Consider the following 25,593-nt stretch of genomic DNA (forward strand, 5'->3'; position numbering starts at 1 on the left):
CTCTCATTTATCTCTAAAAAATAATAACCATGCAGCTGTATGCTGGGGCTATGAATCTTCCAGTCGTACTTGTCACAACCTTATATTCTAATGGTGTGTTGTCCACAATCGGCACCAGTACATTCTACATGCTATTTGTTCTCCTGTGCCCGTCTTCTTGAGAAACGAGATTGAGAACTTTCAAAATGGTTTTGTGACTTTTTGGTGGTTTTGCTTCAATAATATTATGTAGAATTGACAAAAAGCATGATATGCTTCTTTCATCTGAACTCCTGACCAGAGGGTTAAATAATCCAGTACGGCAAATTGAAAGAATTTAGTGATGTTTGTTTTTTCAGTAATTCCCAGACTAGGATTTCATTGCAGATCTCCTTTTTAGGTCTCGCTCGAGACCTATTGCTGTGGAGTTGGCTCTGAAGGGAGACGATTTCACATCGTGGACGCGCATGCCCAACCCCCAGGAGCCGTGCACATCTCCAGATTGCCAGCCATGCTTCTCAGTCGCGCGCGCGCACACACACACACACACCCACACACACACACACACACACACACACACACACACACTGCATACACACACGCTCACACACACACACCCCCCCCCACCTTCTCACACGCACACACACACTGCATACACACTCGCTCACACACACACACGTGCACACACCCCCCCACAACCTGCTCACGGGCTCATGCGCGCACACACACAGTCACACACGCGCATACACACACTCGAAGTGCCCATCTCCTGTCTAGCTAGCCTGGTGCACCAAAAAACAGTCTCCCTACTCACCGGGCTGACTCAGGACACCCCCGCTGCTCTCCAGGCCGGTCTTTCCTCCTCAGGTGTGTAGGGTCAGCGGCTCAGGCTCGGCAGCAGGCGGGGCTCTCCTTGAGCACGGGAGCCCCGATGTCCGATGTGCACGCTCACGGCACGCGGAAACGCGCGCAGCGTGACTTTGAATGTGCGCCCGTACAGCTGAGGTGCATGCTCACGTTATCCTTCACTTGTTTAATCCTTTTTAAAATTTTTTAAATGGCCTTCGTTTTAACGGTTTTTTTTGTCGCGGGGCACTGTTTCTTACTGCAGAATCCTCTTTATTGGCACAAGTGCGTCACTGAAATATAAATTAATAAAAATATTTTCATTTTGCCGGACGGCGCGCGCTCCCGCCTGCCACGTCCCTCCCGCGCTCGAGGCTGCACAAGGAGGAAGCACGTGGGCAGCTGCTGTTAGGAGCTACAAAGGGGCAGGCGAGCCCGTTGGTGAGATTTATGTTCCTTTGTGGGGAGCCCTCGGCTGGGTATGATGTCTGTGCGGCTGATTCCGTGGTCTTGTTCGTGCAAAGTGCATCCCTGGGGCTGCCCGTGTCTTGTAATTACCTTTTGTGACGGAGGGCAGCCTCACTGAATGCTCATCATATAAGTATGTACTTGTGTGTATATGCAAATGTATATAATTGGGGTCTATTGTGCTTTGCTGATGGCACTGATCTGTTGGATTTTCATGATGCGCTCAGGTTGCTTTGTGACATCCTGGAATAAGGACATTTATCTGACGTATAGAAGGGGGGGTAGGAAGATGCTGAGCATACTGTGGCCGAACTGTTAATGTAGCGCGTGGCGTGCGGGCGGCCAGCTTCAGGCTCCACGCGACCGTGCCATAGCGCCTCTTGTCGCGCGCTGGTCTAGTGGGCTCTTTGTGGGGCCCGCGCTCTCGGGCCCTTGCGTCTCAGTAGGTCAGTCTGTCTGCGGGCGGGCGGGGGGGATGCTCCGCGGCCTCCCGCACAGGGATGCTTCGGCCTCCTCTAGTGCTTCGAAGTGCACACACTGCTTCGTGGCACTGAGGCCCGCGCGTCTGACCAGAATCTTGTGGGGGCTGCGGAGCCGGGGGTGATCGGGCTCGGGCAGCGTGCTCCGGCTGACTCATGGGGTAACCCGGGTCACCCGGCGCAGACTCCGATACATGCCCCTTTGTGTTGCTGGAGTAGGGGCCCGGCGAGAGACGGCGGGACCCCGCTCCTTGCGGGCCAGCTGAGCGCAGGTGGGCCTGGCACCGCGGCCCAGGAGCCGCAGCCAAGATTAACCAGGCACACCCATCAGTAACCCACTTTGGCATACATGTATTTTGTATTTGACTTCATCCTAATTGTCATAGTGGCGTAATGCATTGAAGGGGCATGAGTGCGTGGGGGGGCCTGGGATGCTCGGATGTCTGTCTGGATCATGTACGTCGAGGACGCGCCCAGATGCAAAGGCGCAGGCTTTGCTCGCCCACCGTGGAGGGAGAGGAACAGCATTCCAACAGATAGCATAAAGGCGGCTGCTGCCTCGGCAATCGCAACAAAATGGTGGCGGCCTCGGGGGCGACGGGGTAAGAGGCTGAGATTCGCAGGGAGGGCGATCAGTGCCAGGGATCTGGGACCGCACACGTGTGCGCGCTCTGGGGCCTGCCTGTCACAGGGGTGACGCGGCGAACAAACCTGGCAGCGATGGGGGAGGGGGCACTAAGCGGGAATCATAAACCTGAATCCCAAAGCTGGCCTTTCCCCTCTGCCGCCCCATAAAATGGGAACAAGTTGACACTTTATGCTTCGTTGCACTCACGACCGCCAGGACCAGCTGCTAGACAGGCAGTGCCTTCAAAGGCTCATGAACTCGCGCCTGTCCTTGTTCCTCTTCCTTTGAGGGTGGCATACCCGACGAGGGTGGTGACGAGGGCACGTTGCAGCCCGGGCCGGGCATGCATGGATCCCCCTTCCCTCCCTCGGTGTCGGGGGGAGTGCTGGCCTGGGAGCGCACGGTCAGTGAGCACTTGTGCGTAACGCTATAGAGTTGTACACTTTTTCCGTTGCCTGCTGGTAATTACACTGTTTTTGCGCCAGACGACGGTCCATAATACTCCATACGGGAGCCCACCTAACGTATACATTTTCTTATAGTCTGGCCCCTGTCACTCAACATCTACTGCTTTCAATTTAGAAAGTCAAACAAATATCTTCTAAAACTAGCTTATCCAATCTGAAACAAGGTGGTTAACTGGGCTAGTGCCAATTCGACCCCAGGTTTCGACCTCGGAGTCTGAATGTTTAACCAACAGGACTCAAGCTGAGTGGCGACATTTGTTAGTTTGGCTACAACTTTTTTTTCTCTCCTTCATTCTACCAGTTGCAGATTTTCTTTGGGGTGGTGGTGTAACTTTTTTTTTAGGTCTCGCTCTCGAGACCTATTGTCCGTTCCTTTCGGCGGAAACCCCCTCCTCAGAGCTCTGCAGATGTGCAGCGTGCTGCAGGGGCCAGCGGGAGCCCGTCATCCCAGACGCCTTGCCGCAGAGACTGGCGATAGGCGATGCTGCGATTTCTCAGGGAACGATTTTATGCTCCCCTGATTCTGCGCCATCCTGTCTCCGGCCAATGCCCAACATATATCAGGGCAACAGGACGAGGCTCGGGAGGAACGACGCATGGCACTCCCAGTGAAATGTGGAAAACAAACCGGGCTTTAGAAGTTTACAAAAAATACACAAGCACAAACGGGCCATCATCCATGCTATTATTATTGTCATCATTACCCTTATTATCGAACATCAACAAAAGAACGATGTGGAAGAGTGTTAATAATGGCAAAATTATTATTATTATGGCACTTACTATTAATAATAATATTATTATTTGCATAAAATACAAGTGTTATTAACAGTAAGGATGTGATTGTTGTTATGCCTATTATAATATTTATTATGATCACTTTCTGGTTAATAGTAATAACGAAAATAATAATAATAATTGTATTATTACTATTATTATTACTTTTAATAATATTATTATAATTATACGCCCAGGTGCAGTACTTACAACAAAGGTGATTTTTTAATCGCATATTGTGCCACATTTCACAGCTGTCATTTCATTTACTAGTATTCGTTAATCATTGCTTTGTTACTATTGATTTCATTATCGGTAGGGGTTTTATCATGCTCGTGTCCATGCACCGTGATGTCAATTCCATGCTAGGGCGATGCTCGCCTGAGTTGAGAAGGATAAAAGGCTGAATGAACCCACTACTGTTCAAAGATTTGACCTTCTGGTTAGAGACCTCTACAATGAATGCATTAGTCCACTGAGCTGTCTTACCGGATAAGTAACCGAGGAGAGTTTCCTTTCCCTTTTGGGGAGCACTATACCTGCTTATATTCATTCCCTCTGCTCCCTTCAGTCTTCAGGTCACGGGTTCATACTTTTCTTCTTAACCATTTTCCCTTTCCACAAAGACGTGGACACCATCTCGAGCCCTCAGTGGTGTTAAACTCCAGCGGAAAGACCACCCATACTCCGTACCAGTGGCTTACAAACCCCCACCCTCCTCCTCGGCTTCATGCTCTTCTAAAACACTGCCCCATTCCTCTCTCATCACCAGCTCATCCCTCTCACCCGGATAAAATACACCTGTCCACCCTCATTGCCCCATCCACACCCACCCAATGACTCCCATCGCTTGAAAGAAGCACGCACGCACCAACCCTCACCCTTACTCCTGCTACTTACATGGACAGTCCGTGAATTAAACCTTACAACCGGGATTGGCTTCTTTAACAACAAGCATTTGCAATGCAATAGGTCTCGCATTTACGCGACTTTAAGCTATTGGAATTTAAATGACTATGCCTTTTATTTAGGATTTAGAAACGAAAACAAAAATAAAAAGCTTTATCATTTGCAATGTCAATAGCTCAAACTCGTTTTCATTTATTTTTTCTTTAATCCTACCTTTTTCTACGCAACTTTTTAATAATTGAAATAAGCAAACTTCCTTTGATATCGTAAAATTTTGATTTGATTTGATTGATTTGATTTTTGTATTTATAGAGCGCAACAAATGCCCGGGGGCATCTTGGCTCTAAGGGCTAGGACAAGAGTGAAATAGGCGTGTGAATAAACATTTAGAGGTCAGATTGAAATAGCCAAGTTTTTAATGCTTTCCTGAATGTTTTCAAATCAGCACTATTTTTAACTGCTAGTGGTAGGAGATTCCAGAATTTAGCGGCTCTCAGCAGGAAACTCCTGCCTCCCCATCGAACTTGCTTGAATCTTGGGACTTGCAACAGTTTTTGTTGGGTAGATCTAAGGTTCCTGGAAGGTGCGTAGTATTTTAGACGCGCTGTCAAGTACGAGGGACCTTTCCCCTGTAGTGCTTAGAAGGTGATACACAAAGCTTTAAAAACTATTCTTTTATTGACTGGCAACCAGTGCAATCCCTCCAGCTGCTGAGAGACCGACTCATATCTAGGTATATCTAGGATCAATCTGGCTCCTGCATTCTGCAGTCGTAACTTTGTCAAGAATTGATTTTGGATCCCCAAATAAAGGACATTGTCATGGTCAAGCCTGGAAATGGCCAGCGCCATTACCACGGTTTTTAGTGCCTCAAAAGGTATAAAGGCACGAAACTTCTTGATCATTCTAAGAATAAACCAGAAGCTGGAAGAAAAGCAGTTAATTTGGCTGTCAAATTTCAATCTACAGTCAAAGGTCATCCCAAGGTTTTTGACCTTTGAAACGGGTGTATGACACTCACCAAGCTCTGAGGGCCACCAGTTTGGGGACCAAGCAATGGGATTAGCGCCCAGCATCAATACTTCGGTCTTACTGCCATTAAGTTTAAGGCAGTTGGATTGCATCCACGAATTAACGTGGCGCATGCAGTTATTGAAGCGGGCGGCAGTTTCCTCCACTTTGTTGGTGACTGAAATAACTACCTGTGTGTCATCCACGTAATACACTATTGAATACCCATACTGTCTTATCACTGCTGCCAAAGGTGTCACATAAATGTTGACAATTTTGACAATGTTTACAAATCTGCACAAGATCCGTGGAATATAAAACAAATTTTTCAAAAACGATGTGTGCATTGTGTCTTCTGTGATTGTTTTACTCTGCTCCACACTTACTCAATTCACTAAAATGTGCGGTAGTGGACAGATCACTACATTTCCTTGTGCCTCGTGTCCACTTCCTGTGAAAAATAGATGCGGTTCGAAGCACTCCTATGCCACTGTTAAGCGCCATATCAATTAACTGGCGACAGGACTTGTTTATTTGGGTGTTTCTTTTTTTGTTTAAAAGTTACATGGGAATTACTTTACCTAACAAGCACTTCATGTTTAAATGGTACTCTCCGAAGACCGAAGTAGGGGTAGAGTGTATTTATTTGGCGCAAGAGGTACTTTTTTCTGCTCTGGTTTGTGTCTCTATGTAGCAGAGTTATGTGTACAGTGTTGACAAGCTCAGTGGTAGGTTACATGAAAAGCGCATTAATCTGCAGAGCTGCCAGTGTTTTGTTCCCAGGTGTTCATTCCCGCTGTGTCCTTAACATAGAGACTGTGACCAGGTAGTAATATATGACAGGGTGACTTCAATAACATAGTGTGACATCACCTAACCTAAAGTGAGGTTTTAGCATGAAATAAATAACACAGCATCATACCACTACATGCAACATCATTCAACTGCACATAATTATACTCTACACAATACCACATAAATACAGCCCACATAAACCACTGTCACATAGCAACAATCCACATAGATACTACAGACTATGCCACACAATTCCAATCAGCATAATTCTACTCAACGCTACAGTTTCACCCCACACAATTCAACTCCACACTTTTCCATTTCACACCACATAATTGGACAACAAACCACATCATTCAACTCAACAACACAATTACACAACACACCACATATATCCAATCCATAGCACAAAATTCCACATCATGCCACAAAATACAACACACCAAATAATTAAACTCCACGACATACCACACCACAACACAAAATACCATTACACATAATAAAACTTCATAACTCACAATCCCATTCCATATAATTCCAGTATGCTCAATAACACATAATTAATATCCACACAATCCCACTGCACACTATGCCACTGAATTCCACTACACAAATCCACTCCACACCACACAATTCCACAACTAACAATACCAATTCAACCCACTTAATTCCTCTTCACACCACATGGATTCATCCACTCCAAACAAAAACATATGGCTAAAAGACATTGTCATTTACAAGGCCAATAGCTCTAACTCTCACAAATGCGAGACCGTTGCATTGCAAATGCTTGTTGTCTTCAGTTGAGGTTTCAATGATTGGCCATAATCTGATATGATCAAAAACATGATTATGATTGCATCCTTTCTTTTAAAAGTTTCCCTTTATTTTTGTTACACCATGTGGAACATTGCTCTGAGTGAGACCTCTGTCATGAGACCTTGTGGCTCTGAGGTGAACTAAAATGCTTTTGAAGGAGTGTTGCCCATTTTCCTTCATATATCTTGATTGATTGATTCCGCATTCAACAGTAGAACTTTGTGAGGATATTCTCAGAATCTGCATGGCCCAAATATAATGTAAAATTATTGAGAGATTTAGAAGCACCTGTGTGCTGGAGGGCGGCGGGGGTGTCTCTGTTTTTGAAGAAGGGGAGGGTGACTGTAAGAAGTCTATTATGTGAATTCCCATGGACAGAAAATGTATATCTAAAAACATATCATTAGTTTGTTAGCTATTCTTGATGGTGTTGTTGGTAATTTGAGCTTAAGCACTGGTATCCAGTGTTGACAGTAAGGAGGAGGGGAAATCCACTAGAGTCTCCGTTGGCATTTGATCAGCAATGCTGTGCTATTTTGACAAGGTGCAAACTGTGCATACTTGACGCTCTTAGGGTGGCAAAAACAACAAGGTGACGGATGGAATGCTTAAATTAATCTCAGCCGCTGGCAGTCTCTCGGGCCGCGTTCCAATCCATCACTTTTTTGCCCTCTATGCCACCTCAGTTTGGTCCAAGCTATATGCAAATCAGCATTGGCCCTGCTTAACACAATCCAGGAGAAGTAGAGCAAAGGAGCAGAAGCTGCCTGAGAGCCCCAACCAATCACGGACTGAGAGACTTTGTTAGGTGAGAAACCGTGAACCAAAATAAATACTATGGCTCTCAATAACAAGTACTGGGATGGGGGTAACCTGCAACTGTGCCTAATCACACTAGATATTGAATCAGAGGGGGAACCGTCTGTACCAAAGACCGGGAATGGGACCATAGTGAGAAGAGGCGCAAACATACTCCAGTTCCAAGACACTAAATTGCATCTTTACATTTTCATATATAGTATTTAGTTATTGTTTGCATTAAAGTAGTTTTCTTTTTGAAAGTCAAGCACTGGGTTTGACAGCCATTTATTATACTAATGTGTGTCTCTTTAGTGCTAAGCTTAAGCATCCTCATACTTGCTCCCTGAGAATCCTGCGACTGCTCTTCATTGCTACCGCAGGGAGTCAAGTGCTGAAGGGGTTGAACTCCGCCCTCTTTGCAGAGCTGTCAAGGAGTGGACCCCAGGACATAAGAGGCAAACAACCTAAGCTTCCACGGTTGAGACTCTGTAGTCCCTGCTAACCCGCTGGCCCCCTGTGAACTACATCTCACACACGAATGTAGGGCACATCTGGTATTCTTAAATAATTTGTATTTGCAGGCTCTCGCATCGAACTATGTTGCTAACCAAGCGACATTTGCAACAGACAGTCTCTCAATCTCCCTTTGTGTGTACTATAGAGGTAGGTATTACTAGAGATCTTTTCAGAGATGGGAAGGAATGAAAACGTGAAACAATTTCAGTTTCCTTAAAAGGCAGGAGCAAACTATAAACACTTTTATGTTCTTCAAATTATATTATAAGTGACATTACCTTTACCTGATTGCATTGGTGACCACCAGACCTGTTACTCACTGTAATATCGTTGTATTTCAGGGCACATACAGTACCTTTCAACCATCATCAAGGACAGCAGGAAGCTGTTCAGGAAGAAGTATGGAGTCCAGTTTCTGCTAGATACAATTAGAATTTATTATGGGTATGACCTTTTAACAGCATTGTTAGTGTTTTGATTAATATGATGCTTTTACAGTAATTGCTATGACTGTTGTTGCATTTCACTTTATACTTTAAAAAAGACACTACTCTTTCTTTAGTAAAGACCCACACATCAAACAAAGTGGTCCTGCAAGGGGGAAAGTATTATTAGATTATTTTTATTGATAGCCTTCAGTACTACATGTCTCTTCTCAGGATAGTTATCATACCTATATGATTAACAGCAAATATCTGCAAAGAAAGGTCAGTGGTCTACACATTGAGGTAATATGAGTGTTCCTTTGCTGTTGACATAGTATTCTTTTTGTGGTTTGCAAATAAAATCAGATTCAAACTTCACAAACCACAAGTATTTTTCAGAACCAACATGAATATGCATTGGTGCAGCATTCAAAAAAACAGTAGCACAGGCACCAGTGGATGAATTGATGATGATATTTTGTTTCATGACAGCATAGAATGCATAAAGGTGAAAATACTGAATAGAAGTTTCAAAACTGAAGCGGGCTTAAGAACCTGTAGATTTAAAACGACGATTGCAAATAATACACCAGAACCAGGTTTACATATGGATAGAGGATTGGTGTTTAGTTGGAAAACCTGAAACCCTTCACATTTCTTTCTGCAAGTAAGTTTGCTCATTGAGTTAAGCACTTACTCTTGAGATCTGTGTTAGAACTTTAATTCGATAATTTTAGTTTTATAGATTTCAAGGTTAATAAATGGAGTATTCCTGGACTGGTAATAAGACCTCTGTACTGTGCTACTAAATGGCATAATCTGGAGGCACACAGTACAATAATAAATTATTATTTATTATTGTTCTCTTATCCTAGGGTCACTGTGTTTGACTTAAACTACCAACAGCTGTGCACAGTTCATATTAACTTTTCCTTGCAAATTGTAGAAAAGGTAGCCTTTCAGTTGTAATGTGAGTATTCGTGACATGAAAATCGGCTTGCTTTTCCCCTTATTTCAGGAATTTGGATTGCATTGCACCTCTTGCACCTCAGAACACCACTGTGAAATTCACATTTCTCCAACTTTCCTTCACTTTTCAAATTAGCATGTCACAATTACCTTTCCTTTTCACACATGCAGTTATATGCCTCTTTCTTAGAACAGTAATACCTTCTGTAGTTGTACTTCAAGATTGTGCATTGTTTTAAAAAATATATATATATTTTATAAGCTACATGTTTGTGGCATGTGTAGCTTTAGATACACATGCAATACATACTCCTGCCATCTTGTGTTGGGCTCAGACTTGTACAACCTGTTTTTGTTCAAAGAAGTCTTTAGAGTCACGAGGTATAGTGATTCCTCGTATGACTGGTAATGTGCTTGGGCATTGGCTCCGTTGTTAGAGTTTTTCTTCTGCCATCGGGGTTGGACGTGCATTGCTGGGGCTCTGAGACAGCACTGGGCGTGGCATTGGTCGTCAGGGCCTCCTGAGTCTTCATCTCCTGTTAGATACCAACAATCGTTTTTCTTTGTGTTCTGTATCGTTCTGTCATGGTGCTTCCATCTTGGTCTTCATTGACGCCCTGTTTGGACAAGCCCAAGAGGGTCCTGAGTCCAATCAGGCTTTGGTTAAAAACGCCCTTTCATTAGTGCCCATATTGCCACTCCAAGTACTCATGAAAAGATAAACCCTCGGTCTGCAACCTTTGCCTGTCGCTGGACAAAGATAAGACCTCTTGTTCTGCCTGTCTCTGAAGCCGGTCCAAAAAGATCATCCAAAACCATCAGGATTGTTGGCTTGCTCAAAGCACCATGGAACAGGAGCGCCAGCTCCATTGTTAGATTGTTTTCTTCCGCTGTTGAAGTTGGACGTGCATCGCCGAGGCTTTGAGTCAGCCATGTGGTGCTCTTCGTCGGGGCCTCTCGATTCTTCCACTCCTGATAGCTTCAGACAATCGTTTTTGCATTGATTTTCTTTCAACTCTGTCGGTCCATTCATCAGATCAGCGTCTTGGGCTTCGCCGACAGCCCACTCAGGTCCATGCCTCTCTCAGGCCTGTTGATTTGGGCTTCACACGCGATAATATTAGCATTGTGATGTGAGCCTTTTGTTACTGTCCACAGTGATCGGAGCAACATGCAGTTTGCAAACTCTGCTTATCGCCTGAGCACAACAAGACTTCTTGCTCCGCCTGCCTTCCCTTTCAGTCCAAACAGGCCATCCGGAACTGCTGATCTTTGGCTTGCTCAACATGCCATGGAATAACAGAGAGATGAGGATACACCCGGCATTTTAAGGGAAGACGCGAAGAAGAGCTGGATGTGGAGGTGGATGATGAAAAGGCCACAGCTTTCAGCCGGAAGCCAATTTGCCCTCAGACGCAGGCTGCTCTACGCCAACTTCAGAAGACAACAACTGTAAGTGCCAGTCCCCCCCCCCCCCCAATCAGGTCAGCTACTGCCCCTGCGGGGGTCGGTCAACAAGCCTGCAATTGAGGATATAGCCTTACAGTCCACCACTGCCCCCCAGGCCATGCCTGGCACTGCCATAGGCCTCGTAGCCGACTCCTACTCCATCCCGGATGCCGAGCCAGGCGATCAAAGCCCAGCTCACCTCAGCGCTGTCAGCTCTCTCGACAACCTCTGAGGTATTGGCGTCAATACTGATGGGCTCTTTGGAGCTGAAAATACGGTCAATGTCGAAACCAGCTTCGTAGACGAGCTACCTTTGGCACCCAGTAGATCATCTATGGCAGACTCTACAACGTCTTCAAGAGGAGTTGGACAAACAGCATACGAGGCTGTTTCACCCTCACATGGGGAAAATAACAGAAAAACCATCCCTAAAGGTACAGAAGACACTTTCTCGCACAAGGAAGCTTATCTTTGAGGCACAGCTGGGTATTGGAGGCTCCTCCACCACCCAAGCTGAAGAAGCATCTGGATAAACCACGCTGATTGCCACCACAGATGACATCAGAACACTCCTTGACCATGGGGAAACGGTGGCCCTTATTTTCCTCGATCTCTCCATGACGTTCGGCACTGTCTCCCACAACACCCTCATCAACAGACTCCACAACATAGGCATACTGCAAGATACCCTCAAGTGAATCGCCTCCTTACTTACAGGACGCATGCAGAGAATCCGACTGCCTCCCTTCACCTCTGCACCCAAAGACAACAAATGTGCCATACCACAAGAGCCATCACTCAGTCCACCCTGTTAAACATCTACATGACCTCTCTCGCAGATGTTGGATCGCCTGGACACAACAAAATCTTCTACGCAGACAACACTCAACTGATCCTCTCGCTCACTTAGGACCCCTTGAATGCCAAACCCAACTTCTGCAACGCCATGACCAACGTAGCCAAATGGATGAGAGACAACTGCATCTAACTCAACTCTGATAAAACTGAAGTTCTGATCTTGGCAAGACAACCTCCGCCTGGGACCACAGCTGGTGGCCTACAGAACTTGGACCTACTCCCACACCAACTGACCACTCAGTAACCTCTGCATTATCCTCGACAATCAACTGGCCATGAAACACCAAGTCAATGCAGTCTGCTCCTCCTGGTTCCGCACACTTAGCATGCTCTGCAGAATCTTTAGATGGATCCCAACCAATACCAGAAAGACCGTCACTCAGGCCCTCGTCACTGTCCGCCTCGACTATGGCAACGTCCTCTACACCTGCGTCTCCACCCAGCTCTTCAGAAGGCTCCAGACCATACAGAATGCTGCAACCAGACTCATCCTGGACCTCCCTGAACGAACCCAAATTGCCCCCCTCCACTTGAGAGCTCTCCACTGGCTCCCCATCCTGAAGTGATGCCAGCTCAAGATCCTCATGCACGCCTATAAAGCCCTTCACAACCTAGGACCTGCCTACATCGATTGAACTTCCACCATCCCTCTTGACACCTGTGCTCCTCTTCATTTGCCCTCGCGCACACACCCTGCATCCGTTGCAGCCTCAGTGGTGGTCGCTCCATCTCCTACATCGCAGACAAGACCTAGATCGACCTTACCCTCCTCTTTCTTCTCCTCCTACACCTCTACCAACTCTCCCTCCTCCCCTTCTTCCACCACTACATGCCTCTCCTCCTCCTTCCTTGGAGGCCTCGACACATTCATCCTCTCGGAAGGGTGGTCCTAAGCACATAGACCCCTAGGATGCCCCATATGACCAAGAGCCCAGGGATGATTCTTGTGATGATTCCGGGGTCGTTTCCCCCAGGCGATAACAACCCTCACATCTACCCTGCCAAGCTTTCCCCTCCAGAAGAGACCACCTCTTCTGATGAGGTAATTCACAGGGTGGCCACCTCCCACAATGTAGACCTGCACACCATTGCAGAGGAGGGTGACTTCCTGGTAGAAACATTCTCTCCCACTTCTAGACAGTTTATGCCCATGCTTAAGCCTACGCAGGATGTATGCTAAGACTCAGTCAAGGCTAGTATAGTCACCCCAAGGGTTAATAAAAAAATACAAGCCCCCCCATCCCCTCAGACCTGCCTTACACCAGTGTTCAACTCCCTCACCAGAATCATTGTTGTGCACTCCTACCATAAACTGGAACTGCACAGGGCACTGGGGATGCCCTGCCAGACAAAGTAAGCAAGAAAATAGTTGTGGTGGGGAAGATAGTTGCCCTACAAACCGCCACTAGTTGGCGGATCGCCAACTCTGTGGGACTATTATCCAGGTACGACCGAGCCCAGTGAGACGAGATGGGAGGCCTGATTCAGCTCCTCCTTACTGCCCATTTCCAAATTCTGATTTACCTGCGCTTGTTGATACCTCAGGTTTGTGGTAAGTGAACAGCCCTTTCAGTTCAAGGTTCTACCCTTTGGGTTACTTACAGCAGCAGTGTCCATGTAGTCCCCTACCTTGACGACTGGCTGATCAAGAGTGCAAACAGATACAGACAGCAGTGCTTGACCTGCACCCAGATCATCCTAGATCTTCTGGATAATCTCCGGTTCACCATCAGCATGGGCAGTACCCTCATCAAACCCCTACAGATACAGCCATTCCTTGGGGCAAGTCTAAATTCAGTAGCTGGAAATGCTTATCCCAGTCGCTGCATGTGCTCAAGCTTTCCAGCTTCTACTGCCTCTTTTCCAGCCAGTTCGTCAGCTAATAGTCAGGACAGTAATGCGCCTCCACGGCAGGATGGCCTTCTGCATTGTAGCCATTCCCCATGCCTGATTATTCATGGGTCCACTGCAAGGGTGCCCGTGGGCACAATGGTCACAAGCGGAGGTTCTTGGGAGAATCTAGTGTTGATTTGGGCCTGCACTCATCACTGTGCAGTGGTGAAACAGCAACAATCTGTTGCAAGGCTGTCCTTTTCTAGACTCAGTTCCCCAGTTGACCATCATCATGGACACCTCTTTTATGGGCTGCGGGCGATTCAGCAGGAGATGACTGTTCTAGGTCTGTGGACACCGCTTCAAAAGACCTTTCACATCAACTGTTTAGAGTTATTGGCGGTCAAATTGGCTCTGAAGGGTTTCTTTTGCCATGTGCATCACAAAACAGTCCTGGTCTAAACCAACATGACTGCCATGTATTAAATGCAAAAACAAGGGGCACACACTTTCCTCAGCTTTCAGCGTTAGCACAAATCATTTGGCAATGGGCGATCCACCACCGAGTACATCTGCTAGCGGAGTGCCTTGCAAGAGTGAGCAACAATTTCATAGACCTGCTTAGCAAGATGCGGCAACAAGCGTTGAACTCCACGTCCTGCTCCCGTACTTCCAATGTTGGGAGTTTCCCAATATAGATCTGTTCGTAACCACCAAAAATGCCAACTGCCCAAACTTTGACTCCAGGGTTCCACACCCACTGTCACTGCACTATGGGTGAACTGGTCAGGGATATTTACCACACACTTTCTTACCTCTCCTGCTCTTTCCATGCGTGGTTCGGAAGCTTTTGCATTCCTCCTGTGCGGTTCCCATGTGGACCAGACAGCCATGGCTCACAACCTTCCTTAAGTTGTCAGTAGTCTCTCACGAGAAGCTCCCCAACAGGCTGGACCTTCTCACTCAACACATTGATACCTAAAGGGCATAATTCCCCCTGTGGCCCATATGTCTCCCAGTTTGGAGATATTCAATAGATCCCATAGCCTGTAGCTGTCTATCTCTGGCAGACCCACCAGGGCTGCCTTGCCTCAAAGTGGTGTTTCTAGAGTTAGCTTACCTTCACAGCCCACTTCATGGATTGCCTTCATCCATGTCTTAATGATCTTTACCGTTGGTTGTGGGAGGTCTGAGGGCCCCCTCTACCGTATAATTGTCATAGCCATAGCTCGTCAGTCCACCATCAAGGAAAGCTCTCTTTGGCCTGCAATGACTCTCCATTAATTTTCAGTCATTTGAATACCCATTAGTAAAGTCTCTAACCTGGGAGGGCGATTTCCCCCCTCCAGCGGTCTTGTATTTAGGGTGTAGAGGGCTGTTGTCGTCGTCCCTCCATTCCAGAGCAGCAGTTATGCCTCTGCCTCAATCTGTGTAGATGTGTGGGGAGCAGAACTTGCTCGCGACCGAGATGGCCGCTTGAGCCCTGAGCTCTGCATTGTCGTTGCACTATCCCTAAAATCATCCTACAGCATTCAATTGATTTAAACCCACACTCCGAAGATTTAGCTGCCGGAGAGAGAGTGCTGTCAGCGGATCGAACAGTGGTCTCATTTGGACGTGTGAATCCGGAGGAATCGCTGGGAGACACCAACGCTGCTTCTCGGCTGACAATCTCCTAACTGGAGTGTGGTAAAGGGCGTGAAGGGCAGAGCTGTGGCTCGAGTGTCGGAGGGCGGACGGCATCATTGGGAAACTGCGAAATATTGAAGGAGCCGCACTCGGCGGAAGACTCGGGCATAGCGGAGAGTGGAAGAGGAAGCCCTATAGTGGCATGGAGGCAGCGCTGAGACTGGAGCAGAGTAGCTGCAGGAGAGGATGCCTCAGGCATCCATTTTGGACCGCTCAGCGCCCAGTATAGAGCGGTAAGGAGGCAGAGGGCGTGGTGGCACCAGCAGGGACGAAGTGAGAGGCACGACCCCCAGGGGCAATCAGCTGGAGCTCTCAAAGCAGTGGGAAGAGACGACGGTGACCGGAGGGTGCCCAGAGGAGGAGAGAACTGAGGCACAGCGCCCATAGGCAATAAGAGCGGCACGCGGGAGAGCGTGGGGGAGAGCAACTGGGGCCATACGTGTGGAACTGGTGCGAGACCCGGGCCGGGACAGAGACAAGAACTCTGCTGTGAGGTACAGTAGGTGATGGCCCACAGACTGAGTGGGGGACACGAAAGGACCAGAAGCAAGTTGACTGACACAGTGCTGCCTGCCAAGAGAGGCCTCCTAGTTGTTCACCACAGAAGGAGACATAGGCTCTTGCAGCAATCCAGGCCCCCTAAATGGAGTGAAACTCATTGCAGCGAGGTGAATGCAGCTAGCCACGCGGGGGTGAAATAGTACAGGAGTGACTCAGGAAACCAGGTGGAGCGGGGGTGTCTGTGCTAAATTGAACCCGCCTTGAGCAAATCCGGCACAGCGGCGGGAGGAAAGAGCGGCTACTACCAGTTGAAGACAGGAGAAGCCGAGAGGCCCGACTGTGGTGGCACAAGCTGAAGCGCCCAGAGGACAGGAAAAACTACTGGGTGAGAAGCCACACAGCTTAGGCGGCACCCACGGTCTGGAGCAAACAAGAGGCTGGGACTGCTCCCTAGATCACGAGGCTGGGCCCTGGGGTGGCTGAGGCTATAAACAGGTGTGGATCCGCATTGGTCACGCCTGACCCACGACGTACCGAACATATACTCAGAGAAGGAGAGAACCCGACAGTGGTCGCTGTTGCGTTGTTGCCCCCAGGCCCAGAGTAGCCGATTAAGCGGGATCGCTGCGGCCAGGACCCACTTACAGGCAGAACAGGTCCCTTACCATAATGGGAAGAGGAGACAGGACGCAAGCCAAACTGTCATTCGAGCAGAAGCGCTCCAAGTCCCATGAAGCAGCCAATACCGAAACTACGAGGATGCAAACAACAGAGAGCGAGGACTCTGGCACGGATATACGCAGCATGCTTCTCTATATGGAAAAAGGTCTGCAGAGCGGAATTGCAACGCTGGGCACGAAAATGTATGCGCTGTCCTACAGAATTGATAGAATGGCGGAAAGAATGGGCAAACATCCTGAGAGGTTAGACATGTCAGAAAGGAGACTCACAGAAGTGGAAGAGGCTCATTCCACACTAGATACGGACCATAAAAAACGAGGAAAAGTCTTGCAAGTCTTGCAGGACAAGTCAGAAGACCTAGAGGCCCGTTCGCGATGCTGTAATCTCAGAATCACCGACCTGCCAGAGACGACCCCCACCGGGCACATGGAACAGTTTAACGAGAAGCTGCTGACTACCCTCCTGGGAGAAGGAGTCTTCTCTACAATGGTTGTGGTGGAGAGGGCACAATGCTCTTTGGGCCCCCGGCCGGTCCCAGGAGCCCCACCGCGTCCAATAATTGCAAAATTACTCAACTACCGCAACAGGGACGCGGCGCTTCGAATTGCCCGTGAGAGGAAAATACTACGGTATGAAGGCTCGGATATTTCGTTATACCCAGATTTCACAATACGGATGCAGGAAGCTCGCAGACACTTTGTTCCTTTGAAGAAACAACTTCGAGATCTGGGCATCGACTACGCCATCCTGCAAAACTGCATGTAAACCGGCTAGGTCGGTCACACATATTCACCGACCCGAAGGCCTTACAGCAGGCGCTAAAGGGATGGTCTAAGGAACAGCGCAAGAGCCCGGAAAGGCAACTGCTGGATGAAGTGGCTGGAGGTTCATTGGAGGAACTAGACTGATGTAGCAGGACATTAGACGCAGGATGAGTACGTCAGGGGGGGGAGTGATGGGCGGGACGGAGGTTTGAGGGACAACTGAACGCGAACATCTGACTGCATAACTGTACGTTGAAAGACTGGGGGAATGGGTTCACCGCAGAGGAGGCTGCAGGAAAGCTACTGACATTTGGTGGAACTACATGGAGTCGGTTATGAGACATTTAAGACTTACTGTGCAGTACAGCCATAAATAGTAGAAGGTGGAACCCTGAGCCCAGAGTGGGGCCGGAGGGCATTCAAGATGTTGGTACAATGGCATAAGTACAGTAAGACAGAGCAGTTCTGAGTAGAATGCTGTAAATTGTTCAGAACGACAAAGGTGAGGCAGGGCATTAGAGAAAGAGCAACTATTCAAGTAGGACCGTACAATGAGCGACCTCTGCCCACGAGTGCTAAGCACCTAGAAGTAAACAGAGGGGGTGATTCTGTGTGTGGTAATGAGGGGATGGGAGGGAGGGTCCAGGGGTACTGCGAGATCTAGTTGGGGGGGGGGGGGGCGATTGTTGAATGCGAGTTGTTTGGGGGGATTGTTTTGGTTTTTGCATATAGTACACAATGTAAGCGAACGTAACATGCTGGCAACTGCTAAGGGCATAGACAACAGGGATGACTGGATCGGCTGAGACGAATATGCCGAATCTGGCTGACTCCCTGCGAGCGTTGAATTGGAATGTCAGAGGGCTCAATGACTACCGTAATCTGCGCAAAGTGCTGAGGTATTTGAACAGGCAAAATAGATGTGGCCTTGCTAAAAGAGACGCATCTTCCACAGTCTAGTGCGATGCTGCGAAGTAAGGGCTTGATAGGTAATATTAATTCAGCAGGATTCACGACACATGTCAGAGGGGTACTTACCTGGGTAAATCTTAAGTCTGCTTTTGTGGTAGAGCCGCTGGTAGCAGACACCGAAGGACGCAATGTAATATCAAGATGTCAGAGTAGGGGGGTCGACTTAATAACGGTGAATGTGTATGGACCTAATTATGCCCCAAGTTTTTTATGCCGCTGGCGAATGCAACCAAAAAATACCACGCAGCACAGTTTTTATGGGGTGGCGATTTTAATTTGGTTAGGGATCCAGACCTGGATAGATCGGCAGGCCCAGTACGGAGGCCTGCAGCGGCGGCTAGAAGGTTAGACAGTGTCATGACCTGTATGAGCCTTAATGATGTGTGGAGAGTGAGCAATCAAGATAGGGGAGGTTACACACACTATTCGGCATACCACAATTTACATACCCGCATAGATTATTGGCTAGCCTCTATGTCATTGATGGATCAGGTCCGTAATTGTGTGGTATTAACATGCACGCTCTCGGATCACTCACCACTACTGTTGACACTGGCCACCCCCAGAAAATCGATTCCACCGTTTACGTGGCGCTGTCCCCCTTATTCACTGCTGGACCCCCTTTTCAACGGGTAACTTGCAGAGGCAATAGAAACGTACTTCGAAGCAAACATAGGTTCGGTGGGCAGCTTCCAGACAGTGCAGGAGGCATTTACATACATATACACGAGGCATGGCAATGTCTAAACATTCAGGGGTCCTTAAAGCTGTCAGACAGAGTCTGGCGGATCTGGAACAGAAATTGAGACAATTGGAATCGAGGCAGGTGACAGAAGGGGGCAGGGAGCTAGAGGAAGAGATAAAATTACTGCTAAGAGAATACCATGAAGTGGCAGATAGTGAAGTGAAACACATGGGCAAATACGCCACGGCACGCACATATGGAGGAGGAGATAGGCCAGGCTCGGTGCTAGCATAGATCCTGAAGGCAAAGTGTGGCAAAACACTAATCACGGAGGTGAGGTCGGCGGAAGGTGACATCTTAACTGAGGACACAGAAATAGCGCAGCGGTTCAGACAATTTTACTCGGACTTGTATACCTCAAGGTCAGATGACATGGATGAGGAAATATTAGATTATTTCGAGCATATTAAGGTGCCATTCCTCACGAATACGCATAGAGAATTCCTAATGCTTCCCATCGAAAATGACGAAATCTTGGAGGCTCTGGCAGGCATGAAGTCTAAGAGCGCTCCGGGCGCAGATGGCGTCAGGGTTAACTTCTATAAAGCCTTTATTGACTTGTTGCTCCCCCATCTTGCAGCGCTATGTGATGAAATGTGTATTATAAGAACTATGCCACAGTCAGTGAGAGAAGCAATAGCAGCTATCCCCAGACCGGGGAAACCACCGGAGGAGTGCAGCAGTTACCGCCCCTTTCCTTGTTAAATGTGGACACCAAGATATTCGCGAAAATATTAGCTAATCGCCTGGCCCCCCTGTCTTCACTTCTGGTGGCCCAGGAACAAGCCGGATTCATTCACAGTCGAAATCTCACATATAACATTTGCACAGTTTTCGGAACCATACAGCATGTAAGGCAAGACACTGTGGCAGTAGAGGTTTTCCTAGACATGGAGAAGCCTTTGACTCAGTTGAGTGGGCTTCCATGAGACAAGTGTTGACAAGAATGGGACTGGGGTCGGTATTTTTACAGCTGATTGGTACCTTGTATAACAGACCCACGGCGAGGATTCTCCTGGGGAATTTGGTTACAGATTCATTTGCCATCACAAGAGGGACCAGGCAGGGCTGTCCACTGTCTGCATTGTTGTACGCCCTGGTTGCGGAACCGCTGGCATGTGCCCTCAGGAAGTATCACAGACATGAGGGCGTTGGGTTCCCAGCGTATAGGATAGTGGTGTCAACTTACGCAGATAATACTCTGCTGTATGTACGGGAACCCGAGAGTAACTATCCGCTGTTCTCAGAGAAGTTGTACACTTTGGAGCATTATCCAGATTGAGAGTGAACTGGGCGAAGTCCATACATTTCCACTTACCCCGGTCACGGCAGAATTTGAGATGGAGTTCCCGTTGCAGTGGTCTGTAGACTCAGTTAGGTATCTAGGTATCCGATTGCACACGGACTCGGAGATTGTGTTTAGGGAGAACTAAGGCACTGCAATCAGCAAATTAGAAAACAACGTGGAGTCTTGGTGCCGCCTTCTGCTCTTGCTAATGGGACGTGTCTCCATGAAGAAGAGGTGGTCTTACCCAGACTATTGTTCCTGTTCATGAACATCCCAATAGTATTGCATCGCAGCTTTTTTCAACTAATCAAACAAACTATGATAAAACTGGCATGGGCGGGCAAACAGGCGAGAGAACAATGGCAAGTCCTCACGCTTCTATATAGTATGGGAGGTCTGGGTGCCCCAGACTTAGAGTTAAATTACTGTGTGGCGCAGGGCGCCCACATGCATACATGGATTCACGGAGAGTCGGACATCTCATTCCTTTGTATGGAAAACTCATTTACCGAACCTCTCCCTTTACCGGCTACGATATTTGAATCCGTGGACCGTAGAACCGGAATATTAGACTCTATAAATGCAACTCACCACGCATGGCACTGCATATTGCACCAACGGGGCGAGGCTTTGCTATACTCTCCAGATATGCCGGTGGAATGGACCCTCTGGTTAACTCCTTACAGAGACAAAGGAGTAACACGTGCATTACGCAAATTAAACATTAAAGTAGCCGGGGACCTATTTCAGGACGGGGTAGCGAAAACGTGGGACCAAACAGTAGGATCGACCGACGCAGGCACATTGTTACAGAGTTTTCAGTACTACAGAGTGCGCAGAGCTATGCTTGAACAGTTGGGGGAGGATTTATCCGAACCACCAGACGTGCCAGAATTATCCTTGTCCTCAAGACTAAATCTCCTCGCAAGATGGGTACCAACCTATATAAAATAGCAATGGCGCACAGGGCGAATCGATACATGGCAGCAAGGTTGTCATGGCAAAGAGACCTACAAATAACAATAGATGATGTAATGTGGCAATACTGCTATATGAACACTAGGTGTATCTCACTGCATGGTAAGCACAGACTCATACACTTTAAGTACATCAACATAGCCTACTACACACCAGAGCGATTGTGCAGGTACGGGCTTCGTGAGGAGGCGAACTGCGAGAGGTGTCATGCCCGACAGCAGATTTCATACATTTAGCATGGCAATGCCCGGGAATATATGCATACTGGGAGGACGTCTTCAGGGAACTGGGGAGAGTAGTGGAGGTGGAGCTGACGGCAGACCCAGCGGTGGCTCTCCTAGGATACTCCCAAAAACTACCAAAGGCAATACGTAGGCTGGTGAATATGGGTCTGCTGATTGCTAAACAGGTGGTAGCATTGTGCTGGATGAGAGGTACAGTGCCAACAATTAAGCGATGGTCTCATGACATGCTGTATTGCTGCACGCAATCAGAAAATTACAGTGAATCGCTCCCCCCCTCCATCCCCAGTAGTCGACCAAAGAATTTTTAGGGACTATATATGACTCACAGGCTTAGTGTGTCGAGGAGGCGGGGACAGCGGAGGAGGCGACCCAACGGGAAGCGGGCATGCGGCCTAGCGAGCCAATTTGTGAATGATAGAATATGGGTCAGTGGGCTGTACACATGGTTGCCTGGTAGGGACTATACCTCACGCAGTGAGCGCAGCGAGACGGGTTATGGGCTCGGATGGGGCTAGCAAGGGGGCGGATGGGATAAAGGGCTAATGGATAAAGGTCAGCTACCAGCCTGGCAGGGGCAGGAGTTGGTAGAAGATTATTGGTGATAGCTTGCATGAGTTCCAATGGGGATGCCTGTCGGCAGGGGCAAGAAGACACGGCTCCTTTGAATTACTTGATACGCAACAGACATATGACGCTGCCGCCCCAAACCGGGTTGTTGGCATTGAAGCTGTGTTATTTATACAACATTGGGGCGTGCTCGGCCCAAGGAATGCAGAAGTGAATTGATGTATGCTTATGTGTTTTTATGCAAAAAACTTGATTAAAAAAGTAAATGTGTTTTCCGTTATGTTGAAAAGTGAGTTTTGCACCTCATAGAAACTTTTTGGTAGATGTATCATTTTATAGTGTCGCTCCTCCCATCATTGATAGAGGAAGCCTGCGCCAGTGCCCTACATCCTATTCAGGATTACATCAATTTTTTACTGGCAGAATATATAGTAAAACAATACACTGCTTCCTCGCCTACAACCCAATGGGTCGGCAGCGTTAAAGATAAGCAAATGAAAATCAATAAGGTAAAGGATCAGGCTTCACTGTGGTAGGTTAAATACACAGCAAGTCACCTACAACCCATCCAGGGCCGGCCACGTCAAAAAAGATAAAACAGGAGGAAACCAAATCAAAGTAGGCTTCATTACTCAAGCGTACCTTCGTTGATCACTGTAATCTGCCTCTCTTAAGGCGATCTAAAGCAATAGACTCAGGTGATGAATCAAAGAGTCTGCGTTTTCATAAACTACAAACAAAAATGCATCTGAAGAAACATTTAAGAGTCCTCAATAGACACCACTATCCTCTCCAGATAACCCAGGAACAGAAAAAAAAGCGTAGAGAACCCCCGGCCGGGGGTCCGTAAGGTAACCCTCCTTCCATATGGCTTAATCTGAAACCCCGGTTCCCTGCCCTTCTTGCTTGTCCGGTATTAATTTCAAAATACGCAAATAAGTAGGACAAGTTAGTTCCCGAAACTCTGAGGAGAGAATGGTTATAAAGGGGGACCAGATCTTCGCATACTCAGATTTATTCCCAAGGGTGGCCATGGACAGTCTTTCCATCTCCAGGAGAGACCACAATCGATGAAGCCACTGTGTATGCTTTGGAATTCTATCAGTCTTCCAGCAAATCAGGAGTGTTCGGTACACAGCATTATGTGCAAGGGCCATCTGTCTACATCTGAAGGAGCGCAAAGGTAAGGTCAGTGCGTTGGGTAGTCCTAATATTGTATAGTCAGGGAACCTCGGGATAGCGGTGTCGAAAGCCCTGTCTACGTCATCCAGGATTCTCTCCCAATACCTAGAAAACTTCAGCCAGTTCCACAGGAGGAGAAGAAGAGTCCCTGGGCTCCCACAACCCTTCCAACATAGACCGTCACAACCAGAATTCCACTTCGTCCTCTGAGAAGGGGTGTAGTACCACTAGGTAATAATCTTATATGCTGTTTTAGTATGTCCCATAGAGTGAGCGGTGTGGTGAGCCCTATAATGTCTTCCGGTTTTTGTCCGAAAGTGACCGCCCGATTTCCGCTTCCCACCGCCTCTGACCAGCGGATCTACTCTTGCCCAGGCCCTGAGAGAGAAGCAAATACACTTTTGCTATAAGTTTGTGGTTGACATTTTTAAGAGATAACCGTTTTTCAAACGGAAGCATTGGTGTGCCAACCAGTGGGCGGGTGGACACATCCAGAACCCAATGCATCATTTGTATATGAAAAAAGTGGTCAGACTGGGAAAGGTCATAGTCTTCTGCAAGTTGCGCGAAGGAAATATGGCCCTTGTGATCAGAAAGACAGCCTAACACGTACAGCCCCCTTTCACCCAGCTCGAACCCACCCCCTTGGCCATACTAGGCGGGAAATCAGGGTTGTAGAATATTGGAGCTATACGCAACATAAATGTTTTTAGGTTCACTGATCTGGATACTTTATCCCAAGCCTGCAATGTTGGCATCGTGATAGGAGATGAGTACAGCTCCCAGGCACGAGGGGCCCTGGGCAGCCATACCCTCCTTCAAATATGCCAACCTGCAAACGTCTTGTCCATAAAAATCCAATGTTTCTCCGTCATCGGACAGTTCAATTCCACCAGGTATCGCAAAATAGAGGCCAAAAAATATCTGTTAAAATTCAGCAGAGTGAGGCCCCCTTCCTTTTTAGGGTGCTGCAACAAAGTCTTCTGCAACCTTGGGGAAACCGAACCCCAGATGAAGCGTTCAATTTCTTTTTGAATGGTAGGAAGCAACCCCAAGGGCGGGAGAAGAGGGAGAGTCTGAAATACTTACAGCGCCCTCCTCAGAACATTCATTTTGACCACTGCAAGCCTGCCTATCCACGACAACGGCAGCCTACGCCTCTGTCAAGTCATTCCGTATACGCATAAGCAAATTAGAATAGTTAACCTCTGATGTTTTTGCAAATTTATATTAAGGACCAGTCCCAGGTAAGTCACTTCCTCCGACACACAGTCGAAATCAAACCTGGCCCTAAGAGCATCAACTGTAAGCACGGTAGAGGTTACATTCAACATTTTTGACTTTTGCGGATTAATTTTAAAACCAGAAGCATGGCCAAAGGCATGCAAGCCCGGGACTATAGCTGGAAGGGAAGTGAGGGGATGGGCTATTGAAAAAAGGACACCATCGGCGTAAAGGCTAATCAAGTGCCGATCAGTACCAATTTGAATACCCTGTGCGTTGGGGTTTTCCCAGAGCTTCTGTGCAAAGGGCTCCATAGAAAGAGCAAAAGTAGAGGTGAGAGTGGCCAGCCTTGTCTTGTGCCGCTCCCAATTGCAAACCCACCCGATCAAACACTGTTCACCTTAACTAAAGCACTTGGGAGCTATCAAAAGTGGCAATCCAATTGCGGAAACGGTTGCCAATCCCAAAATGGTCCAGAGTAGCAAACAGGTATGGCCAATGCACCCTGTCGAAAGCCTTTTCGGCATCAACATCGACAGCCTATAGCAAAGCCTCTTCCCGTGACCAATAGACCTTGTCAATCAAATGGCAGACCCGCTTTGTGTTGTCCCCGCATTGTCGACCAGGGATAAAGGACGCTTGGCCAGGGATCAGGAGATTCAAACTCTGGGCAAGAATACTAGAAAATAACTTTGCATGAATATTTAATAGGGAGATTGGGCGGAAGG

General features: G+C 47.7%; 1 protein-coding gene across 2 annotated transcripts in view; it reads left to right on the forward strand.

Annotated features, from left to right (window-relative positions):
- NBEAL1 (neurobeachin like 1) overlaps window positions 1–25,593 on the forward strand; it is a 916,399-nt gene that overhangs the window by 440,464 nt on the left and 450,342 nt on the right. For both annotated transcript variants that reach the window (XM_086955272.1, XM_086955273.1), the window contains one exon: window positions 8,837–8,939. In XM_086955272.1, the coding sequence (XP_086811398.1) occupies window positions 8,837–8,939 (103 nt within the window). The remainder of the gene's footprint in view (window positions 1–8,836; window positions 8,940–25,593) is intronic.

Source organism: Lissotriton vulgaris, chromosome 2_1, assembly GCF_964263255.1.
Source record: "Lissotriton vulgaris chromosome 2_1, aLisVul1.2, whole genome shotgun sequence".
Classification (NCBI taxonomy): Eukaryota; Metazoa; Chordata; class Amphibia; order Caudata; family Salamandridae; genus Lissotriton; species Lissotriton vulgaris.